The 23,406-nt window shown below is 40.6% G+C and overlaps 1 protein-coding gene across 1 annotated transcript; it reads left to right on the top strand.

The window, feature by feature from the left end:
- Positions 1-230: 230 nt before the first annotated feature.
- On the top strand, positions 231-6,378 carry LOC114025529 (succinate dehydrogenase [ubiquinone] iron-sulfur subunit, mitochondrial-like). Its single transcript, XM_027838980.1, has 2 exons — positions 231-285; positions 5,627-6,378. The coding sequence occupies exons 1-2, from the start codon at positions 231-233 to the stop codon at positions 6,361-6,363; spliced, it is 792 nt and encodes a 263-aa protein (XP_027694781.1). The 3' UTR covers positions 6,364-6,378.
- Positions 6,379-23,406: the final 17,028 nt, after the last annotated feature.

The raw sequence follows: 23,406 nt of genomic DNA, 5'->3' as shown, positions 1-23,406 counted from the left end.
TGAAGGCCTCTACTCCATTGTCTCTAAGCAGAATAGGATACAGACCAGTAATGGGCAGCTTGGCAAATTTAACCTGTTTTAAACCTCCATTTTCATAATTTGAGACATCAAAATTCATCCACCTCAATCAATTAGGTCCCAATTTCTTTTTTTTTTCCAGATTGACCACCAATAGTTTGAAAAGTCATGGCTGTCTGTCAGTAGAAGGTAAGAGAAACCTAGAGATCAGCATGTCTTTTTTCCTGGGCAGATCCCAGTTAGATTCAAAGGGAGACATTGTTGGAGGTACCATAGATGTCAACACTTTGAAGATGGTTGGTATGTTGAAACATGTTGATCAATAACTAAACCTGTTTTTATGTTATTCTCCAACTCCTTGAAGCCTGTTAATTTAAGGCTTCCTTTAAATGCAGTGCCCTCTTTGCCTCTCCCTCCTACAGTCTCTCTCTTCCAAATGCAGCTCAGGTGCTACTTTATACAGAAAACCTTTCCTGACTTCTTCCCACCTCGACCCCCACCTGCTACAGTCTTTCCCACTAGCAACCTTGTATTTATTCTCTTTATATCTGTATATCCTTCAGTGTGTAAGTATTTGTTATCTCCCTTATTAGAATGTAGGCTCTTGAGAGTAGGGATCATTTTATTCTCTGTATTTATAACCATGTTGCAAGCACTTCATAAATGTTTGTTAGTTGATTAAATAGAAACTAAAGATGAAATTATTCTATCAGGAATTAAAATAAAAAATAAAAAAATGTTTTATTCTGATTATTTCTTTAAAGCTGAAAACTTCTTTAAAAAGTGACTAAGTGTGTCAATTCAAAATTCAAATTACTCTGGGTTCAACTGAATTTTGTGTAGGTTACATGGCGTCAAACATCCTCATGGGCATCTTCAGTTATGAAGATCTCAAGCTGCAGGATGAATGGAAAGTGCATCTGTATGCGTCAGATAAAAGGTATTGTAACACAGGCCTTTCTTTGAATACCTTACATTTTTAGTCTATATTCTTGTATATTTTCTAAAGCCGAGTTAAAAAACCGTAAGTTTATTTTTTTCCAGTTAGGTATTTTTTGTGGCATAGTTCATTTGAAAGAGGAAAAAGAAGAATGTTAAAATCTGTTTTGTGATATGACCTAACTATTGTCATATTTACTGAACTATTCTTTTATGATTTAGTGACATTTTTGTCCATAGAGATTTAAAGTGAGATATTTTCCAAGTAATGATTTCCAGATTGACCACTCCAGAGTTGATAAAAATAGGAATGAAACTCCAGAAATTCTTTACCCAGCAGTCTGACACAAGTAAGCAGGCTCTCTCTATGTGGGAACCATTTCCTTACCTTCCCCTGAAGGCAACAGCCAGTCACCTAGAGAAGAATTCATTAGAACTGTGTAATAATTAAGAGAATGCATTCTCATATACTGTCTTTTCTGTTAGAGCTGTTAGTCACAACCTGGAGAGACATCTACGTCAGGCCATATTCATTAAGCATTTCCTTGGTCATAAATTTTTAAAAAACTATTTCCTAAATGAAGTGTCATATTTGTTCATTAAAGAAGTAAAAAGTTAGATACATATGCTTGTGTAGATAAGATTTTTCATTCTACCTGAGCAAGAAATTTGAAAAGGAATTGGCTAAATGTTTTTATTATTTCAAAAAGAGATCCATAATCAAATATTTTCATAATGAATTCCATCATCTCTGGATCAATTGTATGCACCCAAATTTTAGCATTTTAAAAATAGCTTTGCCATTTCTGTCATTTTTTCCTACAATATACTTTGATACTTGAGAAGCAGCTGGTGGCACTGTGTATAGAGAGTTGGCCTGGGGTCAGGAAGATTTGAGTTTCAAATTTAACCTCAGACACTTACTAGTTGTGGGACCCTGGGCAAGTCACTTAACCTTTGTTTGCCTCAGTTTCCTCTTCTCTAAGATAAGGATAATAATGGCACTTAGCTCCCAGGGTTGTTGTGAAGATCAAACGAGATAATAATTGTAAACCACCCAGCAATCCTTAAAGTGCTATATAAATGGTAGCCATTGTTATTATTATTTTCATGATTATCATTATTATGACCACTCTTACTATTTGATCCTTCAGTGAATTGATGGTTTAATCCTTTTGCCTGTTCTCTCTACTAGTCCTTGTCACACAGCCATCCTATGTAATTTTTGTCCCTATTCTTCCACATATTCTTCATCCAGGATGTGCTCAGTACACTGGTGGCCTTCCTTTAGGGCTGTACCAGTGTAGTCCCAGAGCATGTGCAACCCCTTGTTCCTGCCATTTGTCAGCCCACCCTCTTCTTGGGAGGATTGTGTGTGTGTGTGTGTGTGTGTGTGTGTGTGTGTGTGTACGTGCATGCATTCTGGATGATGTTTTTGTTGTGTTTTTTTTTTAATACCACTTCTTGTGTGCATGTCACTATTGGTGATATGGTTGTTAGACCCATGATTTTCCTTTGGGACACCCTTTGGAATCATGGTGCTTCGTGATTCACAGCCATATTTCATCACTGGGAGAATATTGGTCTCAAAGGAATGAGTTGTTGCAGTGGTGAACAGCTGGGGACCATTGAAGATACCATTCAGTTTCCCAGTGGCAACCCAGTCCCATTCAGTGCTATCAGAACCGTGTGTCCATCTCTTGTAGGTGATTAAAAGGTGGCATCGACATCTGCCTTACTCTAGAGCCCTCTTCTCCCTTTGCTTGCATCCCCTTCCTAGACCTCATGTCTTAGCATCTTTTTCCCTAAACATCTGCTGGTGGTGGATGGTGGCAGTTGAGTTCTTTATACCATTAGTTTTCTCATATACCCCACCATGTTCATGTTCAGCCAGACACTGAACAGCAGTCTCGATGCTGCTGCTGCTGCTGTTACATCTCTGTTAAATAACGCTCAGAGGAGAGGGCACTTCTGAATTAATGGCTTGCCATTTTCTTGGAGTATTGGATGCTGCTCATCATTGCCACTGGCCTAGAATTTTGAAGGTTCTGTCAGCTTGCCACATATCCTTATTTCAGATTTCATTGCCATGAAATCACATGATACTCGTTTGTTCCTTTTTTTTTCTAGATAAACAACTAAGATTTATTTAAAAAATCACTTCAACAAAGTAGCAGGATAAATATACACAAAGCAATAGCAATTTTGTATATTACAAATATTACTTAGCAGGAAGGTAAAAATTCCATTTAAAACAACTACTTATATATTTAGAAGTATATCTACCAAGATATATACAGGAACTATATGAATCCAGCTACAAAATACTCAAAACAATATTAATTGATACCTAAGTAATTGGAGGAAAAGAATTGTTCATTGGTAGACTAAGCCAAAAGGAAAAACGACAAAACCCTAAATCAATTTACTTGTTTAACATCATACCTTTCAAACTACCAAAAGATTATTTTTTTTACTATGAATTTAGTAAATGAATCTGTGTTTTAATCAAGTCACAATAGCATCTATAGAGGTCAAAAAACTAGCATGGAACCAAGCTAAATAAAGTCCCTTTGCTCCCCTTCTTAGTCTGAAGCCTTAGTCTTATTCTGAAGCCCTTCAACTAATTTGAAAGAGAAAACCCTATCAGTCTGTTTCTGTCATTTCTTTTTTGTAAAAGCTTGAAAACTAATGTGTTAAATTTATTACATATTTTAAAGCCAGTGGCTTTATAATAGAGATTCATGTTTTCATACACAATCTTCTTTCTATTCATTCTTCTCCACTGCTTCCTTTCCAGACTTTCTCCACCATGCCACAGCAGGCTTCTTGCCTTGGAAGATCACTACCTATGTGGCCCCTCCCTCTTATTGGTCAATTCCTCTGAGACCTCCATTTTTTTAAGTAAAAAAAAAAAGGATGTTTCAATCTGTATTCAGACACCATCAGTTCCTTCTCTGGGGATGGATAGCATTTTTCTTCATAAGTCCCTCAGAATTGTCATGGATCATTGTATTGCTGAGAATAGCTAAGTCATTCATAGCTCATCATCCTACAATATTGATGTTATTGTGTACACAGTACATTTCATTTTGTATCAGCCCATGCAAGTCTTTCCAGGTTTTCCTGAGAGCATTCTACTCATCATTTCTCATAGTAGAGTAGTATTCCATCATAATCACATACCACGACCTGTTCAGCCATTGCCCAATTGATGGGCATCCCTTCATTTTCTAATTCTTTGACCCCAGAAAAGAGCTGCTATAAATATTTTTGTACATATAGCTTCCTTTCCTTTTTGTTTTTTATCTCCTTTGGGATACAGACCTGGTAGTGTTATTGCTAGGTCAAAGGGCATGCATGGTTTTATAGGCCTTTGGGCATAGTTCCAAATTGCTCTACAGAATGGTTGAATCAGTTCAAAACTCCACCAACAGTGCATTAAAGTATCATTTTTTTTCCACATCCTCTCCAACATTTGTCATTTACCTTTTCTGTCCTATTAACCAATCTAATAGGTATGAGGTAGTACCTCAGAATTGTTTTAATTTGCATTTATCCAGTCAATAGTGAGTTAGAGTATTTTTTCATATGGCTATAGATAGCTTTGATTACTTCATCTGAAAACTGATCATATCTTTTGATAATTTATCAATTGGGGAATGGCTCTTACTTTCATAAATTTGACTCAGTTCTCTATACATTTGAGAAATGAGGACTTCATCAGAGAAACCTACTTCAAAATTTTTTCACAGTTACTATTGCTAACTGTATTTCCCTCCATCCTATTCCTCCCTTTTATTCTATTCTCTCTCTCCTTTCACCCTGTCCCTCCTCAAAAGTATTATGCTTCTAACTACCCCATCCCCCAATCTGCCCTCCCTTCTATCTTCCCCGCCTTTCTCTTATCCCCTTCCCCTCCTATTTTCCTGTAGGGTAAGAGATTTCTATACCCAATTGAGTGTGTATGTTATTCCATCTTTCAGCCAATTCTGATGAGAGTAAGGTTCATTTGCTCCTGCTCACCTCCCCCCTCTTCCTCTCCACTCAAAAAGCTTTTTCTTGCCTTTTTTATGTGAGTTAATTTACCCCTTCTACCTCCCCCTTTCTCTTTTTCCCAATACATTTCTCTCTCACCCATTAATTTAATTTTTTGGATATCATCCCTTCATATTCAACTCACACCTACGCCCCCTGTCTATATACACTCTTTCTAACTATCCTAATAATGAGAAAGGTCTTATGAGTTGCAATTATCATCTTCCCATGTAGGAATGTAAACCTCCACTGCTGCCAGTGATTCCATGGCCCTGAGGCGTGCTCCGGCTTTACTGGGGCCTAGTCTGCCCTGGTGTGGCCTGTGCTGGACTGCACTCCTCTCTCACTCTCGTGCAACAGACCTCTCCTGCTGACTTTTCAAGTTGTCTTTGGCTGGTAATTTGTTTCACTCCATCTTTTTGTAGGTTCTGCTGCTCTAGAATTTGTTTAGAGTCATTTTTGAAGACATTTGGAGGGGTTTGAGGAAGAACTCAGGTGAGTCTGTGCTTTTATGCCACCATCTTGGCTCTGCCTCTCAACACTCCCTTGTTTCCACGGATCTAATTTCCACTAAAAACCTTGACTCTTTTTTGTTTAGAAGAATAAAATAGGGTGACGGCAGTCCCAGGAGTTGCTCTGCTTCCCAGGTTCCAGGTACAGGCTTGCCAAGGGGCCCAGACAGCAGCTGCTGTAGCTCCGCACCTCAAGAAATTTGCTATCTACAGATGGGACCCAGACAAGCCTGGAGATAAACCCCAAATGCAGACCTATGAAATCGATCTGAACAAATGTGGCTCAATGGTGTTAGATGCCTTGATCAAGATTAAAAATGATATGGATGCCATGCTGACCTTCCAAAGATCATGCCAAGAAAGCATTTGTGGTTCCTGTGCAATGAACATCAATGGGGTCAACATGCTGGTGTGCACCAGAAGAATTGACTACAACCTCAGCAAAGTCTCTAAAATCTACCCTCTTCCCCATATGTATGTGATAAAGGATCTTGTCCCAGATCTGAATAACTCCTATGCTCAGTATAAATCCATTCAGCCTTGCTTGAGGAAGGATGAATCCCAGGAGGGCAAGGAACAATATCTTCAATACATAGAAGATCGAGAGAAACTGGACGGTCTCTATGAGTGCATTGTCTGTGCCTGCGGCAGCACCAGCTGCCCCAGTTACTGGCAGAATGGAGGATCCGGAGTCCTCATGCAGGCCTATCGCTGGATGATTGACTCCAGGGATGACTTCACAGAAGAGTGGCTGGCCCAGTTACAAAATCCTTTCTCTTTGTACCGAAGTCACACCATCATGAGCTGTACCAGGACCTGCCCTAAGGGACTGAATTTCAGGAAAAGCAATAGCTGAAATCAAGAAGATGATGGCAACCTAAAAGGAGAAGAAAGCGGGCGTTTAGCCGTCTCCAGCCTTATCATGAATTGTAGCCCCCCACAGGGCTGAACCTAATTTATGTCTGATTTCATCTGTTTTTCCACAAATATTGCATGTCCAATGACAACTTCAAGAGATAAATAAAGAACATGCTACTTTATTAACAAAATATTGCATTTTTGACAGAAGCACAGAAAATTTGGGAAGATGGTAAGTATTAATATCAAAATTAGTTTGTGTCTTCTGATAAGGTTACAAAAAATTGTACTTTGTCTTGAGCTATTATTCTTATAACACTTCAAACCATGTCTCACTGAAATGATACATTTATTATTTTGTTCCTGACTATGGGCAGACCAAATGCGGGAGGACAGTTTAGAGACCAAGAGTATGTTTAATGGGCCTCTTTCTGAGCTTAGCCACTGTCTTCCCTGACTGGGTAAGACCAATCGTATTAAGAAATCCCTGACACAATTCTTGGGTAGGTATTTGGAGGCTGAAGTTTCAATTGCCATGGTTTGCTATTTCCTGACCTGCAGGGAGAGGGTTGGCCTCTTCACTTCACTTTTGTGTTTCTTTTCTGAATCGGTTTTTCCCAAGTTTTATCGTAACCAATACTTTGTCCCAACGTGCTATAGAAATTGTTACTAAGAAAGGAGGGATTGTCCTCTGTCAATTAACCCAGGCTAGAGAAGTCAGTTTAACAATCAACACATGAGAAAGAACAGCTAGACTCTGCTGCCTCAGGCTGAGCATCGTGGGCATCCTCAAAATTCCCTTTATTCTAAATACTAACATCAAGAGAAAGCAGGGAAAGTAAGTCCTTTGTGATCCTACAGTAGTGGTTGGACGGAGAATGAGGGATGGAAGGATGTGGAGTCCAGAGGGAGAATGGTGAGTCTTTGAAAAGGTCACCTATAGGGTCAAGACTGACAAGGGGAAAATGAGACGTGGGTGTAATGCTGGGAGAGAAGTGAATCAGGGATGTTGCATTGAGAGGGACCTGAGGAGGCCCAGAAAGGTGAAGTAACTGGGATTCAAACCAATGTCCTGTGATTCCCAATCATACCATGGTGCCTCCCGTGTGATGCATTGGGAAGGTGGGAGGCCATATAGGTTCTGCTAAAGGAGGAAAGATAGGGAGGTGGAGGAAGAGAAGGATGGAAGAGCCTGATCATGGGGAAAGATTTGGAGTTAGAGGTGTGAGGGTTCAGAGTACTGGTGCTGAGGCATTACTCTTCTCTTGGGCAACCAAAGAAGAGGTGAGATAAAGATCATGAAAGATGAGAAGAATGATGACCTGGGAGGCCAGAATGTTCCAGGGAACATCATGGTCAATATTAAAGTCTTCAAGTATGAGGCAGAGGTGGTAGGAGAGAGAAAAACTTCTAACCAGGTCCTAAATCGTTAAAAAAAAAAAAAGGAAGACAAACATCTAGGCAGGATCATATAGAATATACATCACAGTGGCTGCCCTTTACCTAAAAGATCAAATATTAAATTCTCTAATTAGCTTTTATAACCTCTCCCCTTTCATCCTTTCTAGTCTTACACCATATTCCCTGCTTGCTCTCTGATCTAGTGACTGGAGCCTTTTTGCTGTTCCTCACACAAAACCCTCCATCTCTCAGTTCCAGGTATTTTCTCTGCCTGTGTCCCTGGAAGGCGCTCCCTCCTCCACTCTACCCTTGGCTTTCTCCTAATCCCAGATAAAATCCCCCTTACTCAAGAGCCTTTCCCCACCCTCCTCACTGCTGTGCCTCCCTCTGTTATCTCCTCCTTTTGACTGGGAGCTCCTTGAGGCAAGGGACTGTTTCTGCCTTTCTTTGTATCCTCAGCATAGGGCCTGGCACACAGTAGAGGCTTAATAAGTGCTTTTTGCCTTGACCCCACATCAAAGGAAGGGAGATTATTCAGGGATAGGGTTGGGGTACAGTGGTAGTGGGGAGCAAAGCCCCTCCAGCTCCATCCAGCCCCAAGGCATCAGGGGCCTGGTACAAGAAAAGGAGCAGTCAGCAGAAGTGGTCACAGTGACAGGGAATGCAGCATTTTCTAGAGGGATTCTATGAGGGCGGGGAAATGGAAGGTTTGGGAGAGGACAGGCTCTTTGGTGGGAGAGTGTGAAGAGCAGGGTAGGGTTCAGAGCAGCAGGGTAAAAAGATTTTCACCTCCCTAAATGGTGACCTCGAATCCCAGAGACAAGAGGGACCAAGAGGGAGCAATTTGCAAACTATTGAACAGGAAATGCCAGGTGAGCAGGTCACTTAGTTCATTAGATTAGAGGAGCAGAGAATCAGTGACAATGGTTTGTGAAGGAGCTCCCTCATCTTGGGCTGTGGGTGGGTAGATGCAACCCCATCATGCTTCTGTCCCTCAGCATTGATGTCTTTGGGACAGGAATGGTGGGCACAAGGACCATTTGGTGAAGGGGGGGCCTTTGGGTCCTGGGCAGCAGGTAGCCACTCTGTTGTTCAGTAGAATGACAAAGAGGAGGCAAGTCTGGGGCAGTGAAGGTAGCAGGGCCTCTCCCTCTTCTAGCTCAGGAGCTCCCACCTTCTCAGGCCTTTGGCAAAATCAGAGATCAGATGCATCCTCTTAATCTCTGTATGTAGGACCTTGCCCTACCCCACATACCTTCCCCATATTCAGACTGAAAAGGGAGCAGGTATCAGGAATTCAGCACCTCCTGACTCCTCAACATCATTGGTTAGTATCTGCAAGGACAGAGTACCTTTTCAGTGGTCATTACAGTGAGCCAGTTGGGAGGGGAGGAGACTTTCAATTCCAGGCCCTGAGTGGGGCCTACCCACCTCTGGCTATTGCAATAATATCTAAATATATTTACCTAATTACAAAAACAAGAAAATTTAAATAAAAATCTAAATGTATGTGGATTTACATAGTAGTAAAAATGGCATCTTTAACATGTTTTTCTATTCGCCTTTGGGTCACGTTCAAGTGATAATTCAACATATGTGGTCCAGACATTGGATTTTCATCTAGGTCACAATTCCATGGTCACCAAACCTCATGGTACTTTAGAGAGTCCTATGGCAACAATAACCAAGATCGCAAGACATTGCCATGGGCAGGGAGTGGCCAGTGTGAAACAGCAGTTCAATTATGCCACTGCCACAAGGAATGAAGGTCAGTAACTCTAGGTGTCTTCTAGCTGGGAGCCTGTTTATTATGTCTCAGAGTTCAAACATTGGTAACATTGTTTTTTAATTAATTAATTATTTTTCTTTTTAGGCAATTGGGGTTAAGTGACTTGCCCAGGGTCACACAGCTAGTAAGTGTCAAGTGTTTGGTCTGATGCTGGATTTGAATTCAGTTCCTCCTGACTCCAGGGCCAGTGCTCTATCCACTGCGCCACCTAGCTGCCCTGGTTTTTTAATTTAAAAAACTCATTTTACTTGGATACATTTGGCAAACCCATTTACATAGCATTTGAAGATTCACAGAAAACTCTCTAAAGGTCTCATTAGGTAAGTAGTGCAAATATTGTTTTCTTCTTACCCAGGAGGAAGCTGAAGCCTAGAGAGGTTATAGGTTTGTTTGTGGTCAGTGGAAGGAGGACAGAGGCAGGTATTCTTATTGGCAGCAACAGGGACAACTTGGTCAATCCATTATGGTACGAGAACCCCAAAATATGCAGGATAACCTCCAAGGCTTAGGGTTGTTCTAAGCTGCACTGAGTTCTAAGGAGAAAGAGTTGCCCTAAGACTTTGAGAACACTTCCATAAACTGCAGGTTATAATTTAACAATTTAATACCTCTAAGATTCAGCTCTAAAATCCCTTGAAGTTAGAGAAATTTATTTGAAAAAAATAAATGGAATGACCTAGGGTCATTGTGTCAGTTCCATTTTGGTACTAATCTAGGTAGGCCTGATCTCACAATGTTTGTAGTCTAATCTATTTTTAGAGTTTTTATAAAAGTTTTTCATTCATCTAATTTTTCTAATTTGAGCAAGGTCATTTATTTTCACTGTTACATTCCAGAAGGCTCATTGGAGTTTGGCTCTTTAATTAAATATTGGTTAAAAATCATTTTTCCTTTTACCCACAGCACAACTCTAAAGAGTTCTGTTCTGTTGAGTGGATTCAGAGGAGGTTCTAGTTATAGCCATGAGACGGAGACCATCTTTGCCCTCCCACAGATGCAGCTGGACTTAAAATCCATTCAGGATTTGAATTCTCCAGGAATTGAATTATTAAGGAGCCACAGGAGCCTTCCTTGCAGGAATAATTCATCTGAAATAATTAAGTTACCGGTCTCAGGAGAACACAGCCAGCCCGGAGTCTAGTCCAGAGGCAAGGAACACCATCCTCATCCAATCATGTTTATTCACTCTCCTTTTAATAAGATGTATTTTTTTGTTGAGGATGTATTTATCTGGTCAGATATTTAACATTCACTTAACAAATATTGTCAAGAGTTGAGAGCAAAAATTTTTAAATGACTGTTTCAGAAATTATTATGCATATTGAATAATTTTTATCCCTTAAAATCTGGTTCCTACCAGAATTAACCTGCTGTCTAGCAAATATTACATGTTCTAAGTAAGATACCTGCTACCTTCCTGATATACTTTGTGTTCAACTTATAACTGTGGTGATTCTTACAATTAAAGCTGGATTCTAAGGAAACTCAAACTAGCTTTGTTTTCATATATAATTAGATATAAAAATGGAGATAGTTTATATATGCATGTGTGTATGCACACACATATATGCATAGATAGATATGTAGATATATATTACTACTAACGATGAGGTACTAATTCCCATAAGCTAAATATAAAATTAATCACCTCTATATGTATGTATATACACACACATATGTCTTCCCCTGGGAAAGAAGAAGGAACTGTATTAAATTAAAATTTTTTCTCTAAAAAAAGTTTTATCATTTCCAGACACGAACATCAAGACAAAAGTGGAATGTAGTGTGGTAACAGAATTCACTGACCGCATTTGTGTGACTATGGATGCTGAGCTAATTATGTTTCTTCATGACTTAGTGTCAGCTTATCTTAAAGAAAAAGAAAAAGGTAGGCAATGCATTCTCTTTTGAAAATTCAGTGAAAATGTCTTCATGATGTATATGTCATTTTCCAAAGAATTATGATAAGAGTAGAATATGAGCTCCTTGAGAGCAGAGATTGTTTCACTATTCACTGTTTTGAATCTTCTGGGGCTGGTGCTTAAAGCAAACAAACAAACCCTTGTTCAATTGGGGAATGGCTGAACAAGTTGTGGTATGTGAATGTAATGTAATAATATTTTGCTATAAGAAATGATGAGCAGGCAGATTTCAGAAAAACCTGGAAAGATTTACATGAACTGAAGCTGAGTGAAGCGAGCAGAACCAGAACATTGTGCACAGTAACAGCCACATTGTGCAATGACTGATTTTGATATACTTAGCTCTTCTGGGCAATGCAAGGATCTAAAACAACTCCAAAAGACTCATGATTCTGTCCACATCCAGAAAAAGAACTATGGAGTCTGAATACAGATCAAAGAATATTATTTGCTCTCTCTTTTTTTTTCATTTTGTTTTGTTTCTTCTTTCTTGTGGTTCCTCCCATTGGTTCTAATTCTTCTTTACAACATGACTAACATGACGATATGTTTAATGTGAATGTATATATAGAGCCTGTGCCAGATTGCACACCATCTTGGTGAGGGAGAAGGGGTAGGAGGGGAAGAAAATTTAAAACTCAAAATCTTATGGAAGTGAATGTTGAAAATTAAAAATAAATAAATTAATTTAAAAAAAACTTGTTTATTGATTAATTAATTTATTGGTAGAGACCAAACATTTTAGTTCCCTCAGTTACACTCAATCAGGCAGAATTGATTGGCAGTAAATTAATATGGTCACATAGTCAATATTGGGCATCTGCTAGGTCAGGGGTGGGGAACCTGTGACCTCGAGGCCACATGTGGCCCTCTAGGGCCTCAAGTGTGGCCCTTTGACAGAATCCAAACTTCCCAGAACAAATCCTTTTATTAAGGGGATTTGTTCTGGGAAATTTGGATTCAGTCAGAAGGCTGTACTTAAGGACCTAGAGGGCCACATGTGGCCTCAAGGCTGCAGGCTCCCTACCCTTGTGCTAGGCCCCATGGGGGATACCAGGGAAACAAACAAAAAAAAGATCACTTAAAATGTAGACAGAAATTGAAAGAAAGAGGCCAGATTATGAGTGCGTACACAATGCAAGAGTCTGCCTTTGTCAGGTCACATCTGGAGTATTATTTTCAGTTCTGAGTGCGAGCTGCAGGAGGGCCTGAATTTGTATGAAACTTGAGATCATACTTGGTGGAGACCAGCTGGAAGAACTGACAGTGTCTGTCCTGGAGAAAAGTAGACATAGAGGGGGCATGACGGCTGACTGCTAGGATTCAATGCTAGGATATAGCCTTTTGAGGAGGTTCAAACTTGTTCTGCTTGGCCCTCAGAAGTAGAAGCAGGAACAATAGGGATAAGTTTCATCCAGGCAGAATTCAGCTTGATGTAAAGACAAACTTTTTCCTGATTAGAGTTGTCCAAGAGTGGAAGCAGCATCTCTAGTAGTCGTGAGGTCTCCCTTTGATAGGGCCTTGAAGGTGAGTCTGAATTTCCACTTGTTGGGAAGATGATGAAGTACAGAGCAGCTGAACCAGGACCACTGGTACTGTCTTCTCGATCTGAGCTTCTGTCATTGGTGCGTTCTAAGCCACATCAAAACTGCACCTGATGAGCTCTGTAAAGCTGAGAGCAAGCATCCAGAAAAGAGAGAAGGATGAAGGATTGAGGAGGAAGTAGAAGAAAGACATTGAGTTGACAGTTACAGGGGACCAAGGAGTTTCAAAGGTTCAGAAGTGGAACCTTGGTTAACACCTATTACAGCAAAAAAGCAAAATGTTGTAACACAACACAGCAAAAATGAGAGCTGAGACCTAAGAGTAGTCTAAGAGGCTTAGAAGCACCAAAGCCTAACTGAAATATTCACAAGAGTCCACATGGTATCAGTAGCTCTAGTCCACTGGAAGGAGCACTTGAGCCAAATGGACACAACAATCACAAATGGAATTAAATCAAAAGTAAAGAGTATTCATATCAGAATCTACCTTCTCCAGCAATTTGGAATTATGCCCAAAGGGACATGAAACTGTTCATGACCTTTGATCAAGCAATAGCACTACTGGATTGGATCCCAAAGAGATTTTAAAAAAAGGGAAAATGTTTGTAGCAGCTCTTTTTGGGGTGGCAAAGAACTGGAAATTGAGTGGATGCCCATCAATTGGGGAATAGCTGAACAAATCATGGTATGTGATTATGATGGAATATTGTTGTGTAATAAGAAATGATGACCAGGATGATTTCAGAAAAACCCAGGAAAGCTTACATGAACTGATAAAGAGTGAAGTGAGCAGAACCAGGACAATATTGTACATAATAATAGCAATATCATATAGTGATCAACTGTGAATGACTTAGCTATTTCCAGCAACACAAAGATCCAAGAGAGTTCTAAAGGAGTATAATGAAAAATGCCATCCACCTCTGAAAGAACTGATAGAAGCTGAATGCAGATCAAATGATATTTTTCTTTTTCTTTCTTTCATTTTATTTTTAGATTTCACCATTCACTTTTATAAGATTTTGAGTTCTAAATTTTTCCTCCTCCATCCCTTCCCCTTCCCCAAGATGGCATTCAATCTGATATAGGATACACATGTACAATCATATTAAACATATTTCCACATTAGTCATGTTATAAAAGAAGATTCAGAACAAAAGGGAAAAACCACGAGAAAAAAAAGAGAAAATAGTATGCTTTGATCTGTATTCAGACTCCATAGTTCTTTCTCTGGACGTGGATAGCATTTTCTATCATGAGTCTTTTGGAGTTGTCTTAGATCCTTGCATTGATGAGAAGAGCTAAGTCTATCAAAGTTAGTCATTGCACAATGTGGCTGTTACTGTGTACAATGTGCTCCTGGTTCTGCTCACTTCATTCAGCATCAGTTCATGTAAATCTTTCCAGGTTTTTCTAAAGTCCACCTCCTCATTATTTCTTATAGCACAATAATATTCCATTACATTTCTATAGCACAACTTGTTCAGCCATTTCCCAATTGATGAGCATCCCTTCAATTTCCAATTCTTGGCCACCACAAAAAGAGCTGCTATAAATATTTTTGTCCATGTGAGTCCTTTTCCCATTTTTATGATTTCTTTGGAATACAGACCTAGAAGTAGTATTGCTGGATTAAAGGTTATGCACAGTTTTATAAAAAGCCCTTTGGGCATAGTTCCAAATTGCTCTTCAGAGTGGTTGGATCAGTTCACAACTCCATCAAAAATGCATTAGTGTTCCAATTTTCCCACATCTTCTCTAACAATTATCATTTTCCTGTTTTGTCATGTTGGCCAATCTGATAGGTGTGATGTGGTACCCCAGAGTTGTTTTTGTTTACATTTCTCTATTCAATAGTGATTCAGAGCATTTTTTCATATGACTACAGAGAGCTTTAATTTATTCATCTGAAAACTGCCTGTTCATATCCTTCGATCATTTATCAATTGGAGAATGACTTGTATTCTTATAGATTTGATTCAGTTCTCCATATATTTTAGAAATGGGGCCTTTATCAGAGACACTGGCTATAAAAGTCACACAGCTACTAACTGTTATGTATCTGAGGCCGGATTTGAACTCAGGTCCTCCTGACTTCAGGGCCAGTGTTCTATCCACTGCGCCACCTAGCTGCTCCTGTAAGCTTCTTTTTAAGAAAAGGAAATACTTTTTACTAAGAAATGTTTTGCAAAAATCTTTTTGTGTGATTTTTAGAAGGCCTACTAAATTTTCATTTGCAAGCTAATTTGTGTGCAGTAATTTGATACTGATAACAATTTTGTCCAAATCTACTGTGAATTTTCTAAGTTTCATTCTGAATTTTTAAACACCTCCTTCCAATCCCCTCACTCTCTTTCCCTACTCCCTCCCCCTGAGGCAAGAGGGTTTCTCAGTGTGGGGATTCCAAACAGCCCTGGGTTTTTCTGTTAACCCCTTTCATCCCAGATCAGATTAGGAAGAGAATGTTTCATCCTTCCTCTTCCGCTTGCAAATTCACCTTCCCCTACCAGGCTATAGGAAGGAGGGGGAGGGGCAGCAGCTACAACCTGGAAGTATCTTCCAGCACACAGCCTTGGGGAGAGAGTGAAAGGGGATGGGTTAAGGTGAAGAAGTCAGTCTGCTTCTGTACTTGGTAAGCCAGCCCATCCTTCTATCAATAATGTTTATATGATCTGGAAATGCAATTGTTGTCATCTGAAGTTTATTGTTTTGTGTTACAGCTAAAACAATTTGGTTATCACTTATGAGAATTGTATTGTTTTAATGCTAAAACCTAAAGGTGGTAATTGATTACTGTGTGTGCGTTGGAAAAGAGCAGTCCTCAGGGCTGATTAAAAAGCACAGCTTATAGAAATTCTAAAGGTAGATGGGTGAATAAAGCAGCCCCTTCTCTGAGATCCCTGTCGATCCTCCTTAATTTTGTAAACTTCTCAAAGAGCTTGTTTGGGTTATGGAGTTCCTAAACAAGGAATTTACCTTGCTGAGAATTTGCTACTATATAGAAATGATCTCTAGTGATTGGCTTTTGCACGTGGACAAGTTTACATTTCAGATGTGAGTCCTGGCAAATTTTTGATTAGTGAAACTTGCCATCTGAGGTAAAAACTCATGGGACCATAACAAATTGTGTTTTGAGTTGTCTGATGGATCATAAAAATCTATCCATAATCAATAGTCAGTAATCCACCATCTGAGAGAAATGCCACAAGCTCCTAAGAGAGAATGTGACTGTTGCAGGTGGAGGTCTGCATCTGGAAAAGCAGAGAGGACAGTCTTAGCCTCAGCCTAGGATGGGATCCTTCCTGGCTCAGTTTCCCATTGTGTTCCTTTGAAAGGTAATGTTTCCCACCTGACTACTCCTGAGTCTGGCTATGAGGTGGAACTGATACTACGTGGTTGGAAAACTGTGATTTTTTATCTAATCATGTCCTTGCCTTTCCTTTTTATGGAAAATTTCTGTAATCAAAGCAAATAGACAGTAAAAGATGTGAGCACAATGCAAGTATGTAAAATTTTGCTGTTTTCAATCTGAATGTGTAGTCATCCTGCATCCCAAATAGTTGGATAAATTAATATGCCTGCATAGTCCTGTGAAAGATTAAATCTCTGGAATAGAACATTCTTTCTGAATGATATGGGAATAATTAGATAAAGGGGAAAAGTTTGTGAAACAAAGGCACAAACACAATGTTGAATCATTATCCCACAGACTAAGGCTGGGATATATCTGAGCTAATATATGTGTGTTTAAGATCTGAGCTATCCAGCCTAAGATTATATTCCTTTCTATTTCTTAAGCAACTTAAGAAATGGGTATTGGCCTAGACATCCGTCTATTACTAGATATATCTCTGTATGGAATAAGGTCCTTAAATGTTTCAAAATGATGTAAGAATAATTGGATATTGGTACAACTAATCGAGGGACCTAGCTGTTATTCTATTAATTATTGAAACTAAATCAGAGACATCTTCAGTTTGGGGAAAATAATTTTAGTGCAATTTTCTTAGAGGGAGGTAACTTATGGAATATTTTTGCAGTAATGGAAAAGTCAACCTCATTTAAAATTTACTTCTATTGTGGAAATAATACCTGTTCATTCCGTGTGTCCAGTGGTACAAACATGTTTTATTGTAAACAACTTACTGATATGCACTGTTTTGGAATTAATCACATATCCTCCCAAGTCTTTTATGATAACTGTAGTAAAAGTCAGTCTCTTGTAAGTAAATTCATTTGTATAACTACTGAACTCAAGGGTAGAAAGCTTCTACCTGCCAAAGTGTTATTACTTATATTTACATGTATAGAGTTGGATCCTCAATAGCATCTGATCCTCCTAAAAGAATTGGAATCAGAGTGGAAACTTTTGAGGAAACAACAAGATCATATAATCCTGTATGTCAAAAGCAAATAATAGCATCATGGGGCTCTTGGTTTCTTTCTTTGTTTTCTTCTTTTCTGACATCATTTTTAATGCTCCTTCTATTTGGGCCCTGCATATTAAAACTTGTTTGTCAGATTTATGTCTCCTAGACTATTGGCTGTCCACCTGCAGATGGTCATGCAACAAGGATACCTGTTCCACACTCTCCTCATCCCGGGACACTGCTTCAGCTTCATTTTACTCCCCTCCCCACCCCCACTCAGACAGCAACAGCTCCTTTCTCCCTCTCCCAAGAGCATTTGGGTGAATGGTGAGGCAGACAGAAGTGCTGGAGGCAGATGAAGCAAGCAGGATGCAGGATGTGAGATATGGGATAAGATGCAGGGTGTGACCAGTCAGAAAAGTGATCAAAGAAGACTATTGAAGCCCTCACAGTGGACTTATCTATGTACTTTCTACCTATGCTTTGTTCTGGGCCCCACCTTGGACCACTTCCGTTCCTAGCTCACCCTGTGCCTAGGGTTAGGCCTGCTTTCCTGGGACTGGGAATCAAATGCTTTAATTCAAATAGGGAACTCTGTGGGGCAGTGCACCGTACATGATTGCTGAGTGTATCAACTAGTTTACATCTCATAGCTCTCCCCCATTCCCTGAAAACCCTGCATGGAATTTATCCTTTGAGCACTTGAAGTATACTACAGGCAGCTCTTGGATGCCAGAAATCCACTCCAGCCTGATATCTCTCCCTACCTTCTCCTGGGGTTCATGGTTTCTTTTCTTCTTTCCCTCATTCTAACCCTGTTGCTTGCTCTTATATTTGGTCTGTGTTTGTTTAACCTCCTGGTCTGATTTGTGTCTTCTCACCTGCAGAAATTCCACTTTCAACTCTTAGGATATCAACCCCTACCCTTGGTGTCCCCAAGTGGTTTGCCTTTCTCCACTCTGGATTCAGCTGGCACTGCATCCCACACCTTCACGCTGACCTCCCCCTGTTCAGCAGGAAGCAGCTAGTGAAGACAATGACCTTTGCCCCTTTTTCCAAAAGAGTTCTCCTGCCTAGTGTTTGAGTGGGGATATGATGTGGGTACAAAGAGTGCCCTAGGATTAAAAATAATACTAAAGGTTACTTTCCCAGGCCCCCTGAGGGGGTTTGAGGCTCCTTCTGCAGCCCATCCTGTACCTTGAGATCCTGGGAACTTGCAAACTTCGCAAGTCCTTTTCCCCTTATCTTGAAATGCCATACACCTTGTACCAAAAGAATTGCCTTTGTCTCCCTTATCCTGTGTTCCCTATCCTGTCACCCATCTTCCTCATCCTGTGTCATGGACAATTTTTCCTTATCTTGTAAGCAACCATCTTCCTCATCTGGTTTGTACTTACCCTGTCCCTAATCTCCAGAAACCCTAAAAATACATTCTCATCCTACAGGCTGTGTAGCTTTCTGTCTGTATAAGCCTGGGTCTTTTCCTATATTGGGGCCTTTGTTTAGCTCCTTGCTAACCTCAGGCCGATGAAGCTTTCACGAAATAAAGCTCCCAATGGTTACAGAGAAGGTCTAAGTGAATTCTTTCACACCTGAACCAGCTTCCCCAACTCTAAACCTCAACAGTACCTCCTGGCTCCCCGCTGGCAAAGCGAGTTGGAGCACAGTGGGCAGCGAGCCTCTGTGTGCCGGGCGAGGTGCCAGCCTATTTGAAAGACGCGACTTCGTATCCCTGAGCTTCCGTTGACCCACCTTCCACCTTGGTTCTGGGGGCAGCTGCAGCGGTTGAGGAGGCGCCGAAGAGGTGGCAGGGTCCGCAGCTCCGAGGCAAGGCGGAGCCGGCTGGCGGTGGGGGGGGGGGCTGGGGCGGGCTGTACACAGGGGCATCTGTCTCTGAAGGCCGGGGCCATGGGTTCCAATGTGGCCTCTGTCCGCCCCCGCCCCCAGGCCACCCTGGCCCACTCCTGGGGGGGCAGGTTCTGGATCCTCCTGCGAGAGCGGGGAAACAGAACCCCAGAGCGCGGCCCTCTACGTCTGGCAGTTTTACTGAGAAGGAAGCTGAGGCAGTGCCCACAAGGCAGGCGGCTGGGCCTGGGCCGCTGATGGGAGGGATGGGGGTGGGGGGTAGTCGGAATTGGCAGCCAAAGAGGTGCAGGCGGGAGGGCTTCCTGGCTTCCTGGGAAAGGCTGGCAGTTGGTGGGGCTGCACCAAACCCATCCTGGTGATGCAGGTGGCCGGCGACTCCTGGGCCATCCGGGAAGATTAGAAGGGAGAGCATTTATGAAGCACCTACTGTGTGCTAAGAGACTTCGGAGAGGTGAAGGCCCCGACCTTGGGTCACCAGGTGGAGAGGGTCAAAGGCCAGACTTGAACGCAGATCTTTAATGCTGGCTTTCTCCTTTTCTCCTTAAAGGCTCCCAAATGCAAGGTCAGAGATGGGGCCTGGATTCCAGGTTTCAGGGACGGAGAGAAGACTCCTCCCCTGGGGACCTACCTTCTTTGCAAGTCATAGTTTTAGGTAGAAAAAGCATTAATTAAGCACTTTGTGTGCTGGGCACTTAGAGGTCAGACTTGATCTCAGGTCCAAGGCCCCTCTCTTTACTCCTCCACTGGTCCTTCTCCCATTCTGGTTAAAAGTTTTCAAATGCAAAAGGGTCCTATTGTCTGTAACAGGGTGGTCTTGTAGAACAGCACATAGACAGTTACGATCAGGAAAACCCACCTTTTATACTGACTCCCTGTATGTTCCTGGACAAATGACGTTATTTCTCTAAAATGTGCAGTTTCACTGCTCTTTAAAAGGGTTAGTTAAGAAGATTTGGGTGAGAGTCACCAAGAATGAACAGTCACAAGTGTGTTGCAGTCAATGCTGGTGGATCCATGGGGTAGAAAATGGGAATGATAATGGCTGCAGGGATATTTATTTATTTGTAAAGCCCAGTTAGAATTCCCCTGGCTGGGGAACTTGTACCTTCTCAAGGGCTGATACCCCTGTGCACTGAGATATTCTCAACTTCCCCAATCAGAGGAGTTAATTTGATACCAGAGAAAGAGGCTGGGAGATCCAGATTGATTATAAGAAATAGTTTAATCGATAGGATTACTTACATAAAAAGGGGGCAATCTGGAGTGGCTCCCAGAGGAAAATAGTCTCAGTAATAGAGGGATCTCCACTTAGAGACCCCAGGAAAGCCCAGTAGTAATTATAGAAATCAGACAAAGGGAGGAGCTATAGAATACAGTACTACTGATTGATGGATATTTCAGGTCTCTGCTTAGTAATGAGCTCATTTCTGAGCTTGGGCATTTAGCCAATGGTTGCTGGGTAAAATGCCCAAGCATAAGATAGTATACTGGTCATAACTGATCACTGTGTCCTGTTATGGTTATTGCCTGGTCACATTATCCGAGTTATGACTCAATGTCTGAATTATAATTTTAACAGGTCACCATGTCTGGGCTTCCACCTTTCAGAGTTTTAAGTTATGGCTTTCACTTCTGTGTGATTAAGGAAGAAAAATGTGGTTCGGATTCGCTCCTACAATAAGACACTCCTAGAGAGAGAAGTGAAGGTAGCTTTAATTAAGATTATAATATAGGTATAGAAAAGGTAGATTTATAGCCACATACAATTAGCTATATGACTATAGGCAGGCTAAGAATACAAAAGATAGTAATACTGTAAGAAAACATCACCAATCTGGGGAAGCACCAACACCTGAAGTCCAAGCTGGGAATTCCCAGGGTACAGCTTTCAGGGTCCCAATTGGGAAAGTCCCAGGCAGAGCATCCTCTCCATGGGTGAGAATCCAAAGATGGCTTTCCCAATGAGGATTTAAATAGGGCCTCTAACAAAGAAGGCCCCATACCAAAGGTGTCCATGATTTTAGTAGATGTTTTTACTTGGTCCAGGAACTGGCCAAGTTCCTGGAGTGGGCAAAACATCTTAGAAGATTAATTAGCTTGATATGTTCTGATGAACTGGTCAGGTTCCCAGAGCACATCTTTTTCTGGGAACTGGCTAAATTCTCTGGTCAACATAGATAACCACACTCTGGCTTATAGCGCAATGTTTAGAGTCATACAGGGGACATGGAAGATCTTTCCTTATAAGATTTATCAATCATTGGGCCTTAAGATCTGACATGTTCACGTATAGGCCGTTACTACTTTAGGGGTCAATTTGGTGTACATTGATTTCATTTGGAAAAACATATAACAGTTACATATACATAATATAATAAGAATAATAACAAAAATAAATATAGGATTAGCTAATGCAGAAAAATATTTCTGTGCAGATCTAGATTTAAACAAAAAATCATACCAATGATGGCATCAAATGTAACTAAATGTGAGGCCTCAACTAGTTTACTAGCTACTATATGTATTTGTATTTTATATTGATTTAATTCCTGTGATTGAGTTAACATCTTTTTTTAGTATAGTAGAAGAGTTAGGTATAGTCATTAAGGGTTGTAAAGAAAGATAGGTAGGTAGAGGTAAGCTTTTAGGTACCCAAGTTAAAGTAACATCATCCACTACGTCAGGGGAAAGGTAAAAATCATCACCCTGCCAATGGAGAAAACTGACATTTTCCAAACATCCAGAAAGTAACATCATCCACTATATCAGGGGAAAGGTAAAAATCATCACCCTGCCAGTGGAGAAAACTGACCTTTTGGCATAGAAAAGTTGGATACAGGAAACAAAGTTAAATCACAGAAGTTGAAAGAATGGCCTAATAGACAGGGCTCCATCTGTCGAGCCACCATTCCACTTTAGCATTATCACATTGTATACAATCACTAAGTACATAAATAAAATTAGAAGAATGAATATATTGACCCATTAACTGGGGTAGAGCAAAATAGGAATGTAATATAAAAGGAATCACATGAAAATTACGCATGATAGAACTAGAAATAACTTTATAATGAATCAAGGTTCCAGTACATGCCTGACTGGTACACATAGAGTCTTCAGATAATAGGGACACCCAGTGATCTCTGGGAATATATGTTGAGGTCTTTCTTCAAACCTGGTGGTTCCCCATAGACAATAGACGTTGTATATTCTCCTTTTGGATGAGGCTGTACGTGTTTTTGCAATGAACATTGTGTCCACCTAGATAACTTAGAAATTTTCGAATCAATGTGTAAGCCAGCAAGGGTTGAAGTATCAAATAATTTAAGAAATTGAGTATCATAATTTAAGATGTTTTGGTGGAGCAGAACTGTCGTGGGCAACCATTGAGCATTTACAGTCATTGCTTGAGCTACATCCTGGCCAGCACTGCGCAGTCTGTTGGCCAGGGACTCAAGATATACGGAATTTACTATATCCAACCATGTTCCTGCTCCACCAAGTAAGATATCATACCATTCTCTCTTTCTTCAGTTGCAATTCTGCAAAGGGGGAAATGTTATGTTATAATGTAATATATATTTCTGATAATATTGAGTAACCATTAGTACAGTTCCTGGGTACCCTAGTTATTGATGTTGCAAAATTAGAAGGATGCTGTGCTTGTAATATTTTTATATGTTCCACCCACCAAGTCTGATTTGTAATCTGGGTTAACCCATAATAGGAAATGCTCATGATGAGTTTCCTCTACTTGTATTATATCTACAGAGTTATCTATATTCCAGGTGGAACAGTTTCTCACTGCCTGTAGTAAAAGGGAGTGTCGTTGCGAGCGGAGGGAATAAGGTAATGGGGTTGTACAACAGGAGATATTAACCATAGTTTGAACAGTAAGGTTAAAGGGGAGTGGACTCTAGCCACAGCCCACAAGGGAGCTTTAGTCTTCCAAGTGGTTACAGTGTCTGGAAATGCCCAGTTAGCAATAGTAGAATATTGATGTGGAGGACAGGTATATGTGTCTTGTCATCAACTTCTAGTCACAGTGACCCACTATAATTGTACTTTTGGTCCCAGAAGCCACAATGTATATCCATGAGTCTAGGCTTCCACTAAGCTCATCCATACTCCAAACAGGAATCCTATAAG

Source organism: Vombatus ursinus, unplaced genomic scaffold, assembly GCF_900497805.2.
Source record: "Vombatus ursinus unplaced genomic scaffold, bare-nosed wombat genome assembly UNPS02014831.1, whole genome shotgun sequence".
Classification (NCBI taxonomy): domain Eukaryota; kingdom Metazoa; phylum Chordata; class Mammalia; order Diprotodontia; family Vombatidae; genus Vombatus; species Vombatus ursinus.
Note: the sequence above shows the minus strand (reverse complement) of the source record. Positions and strands in the feature narration are given on the sequence as shown.

Coding starts and splice junctions, on each gene's coding strand:
- LOC114025529 (XM_027838980.1), top strand. CDS start 231: ATGTCTTTTTTCCTGGGCAGATCCCAGTTAGATTCAAAGGGAGACATT. Junction 286..5,626: donor AAAGGGAGACATTGTTGGAG/GTACCATAGATG, acceptor CAGTCCCAGGAG/TTGCTCTGCTTCCCAGGTTC.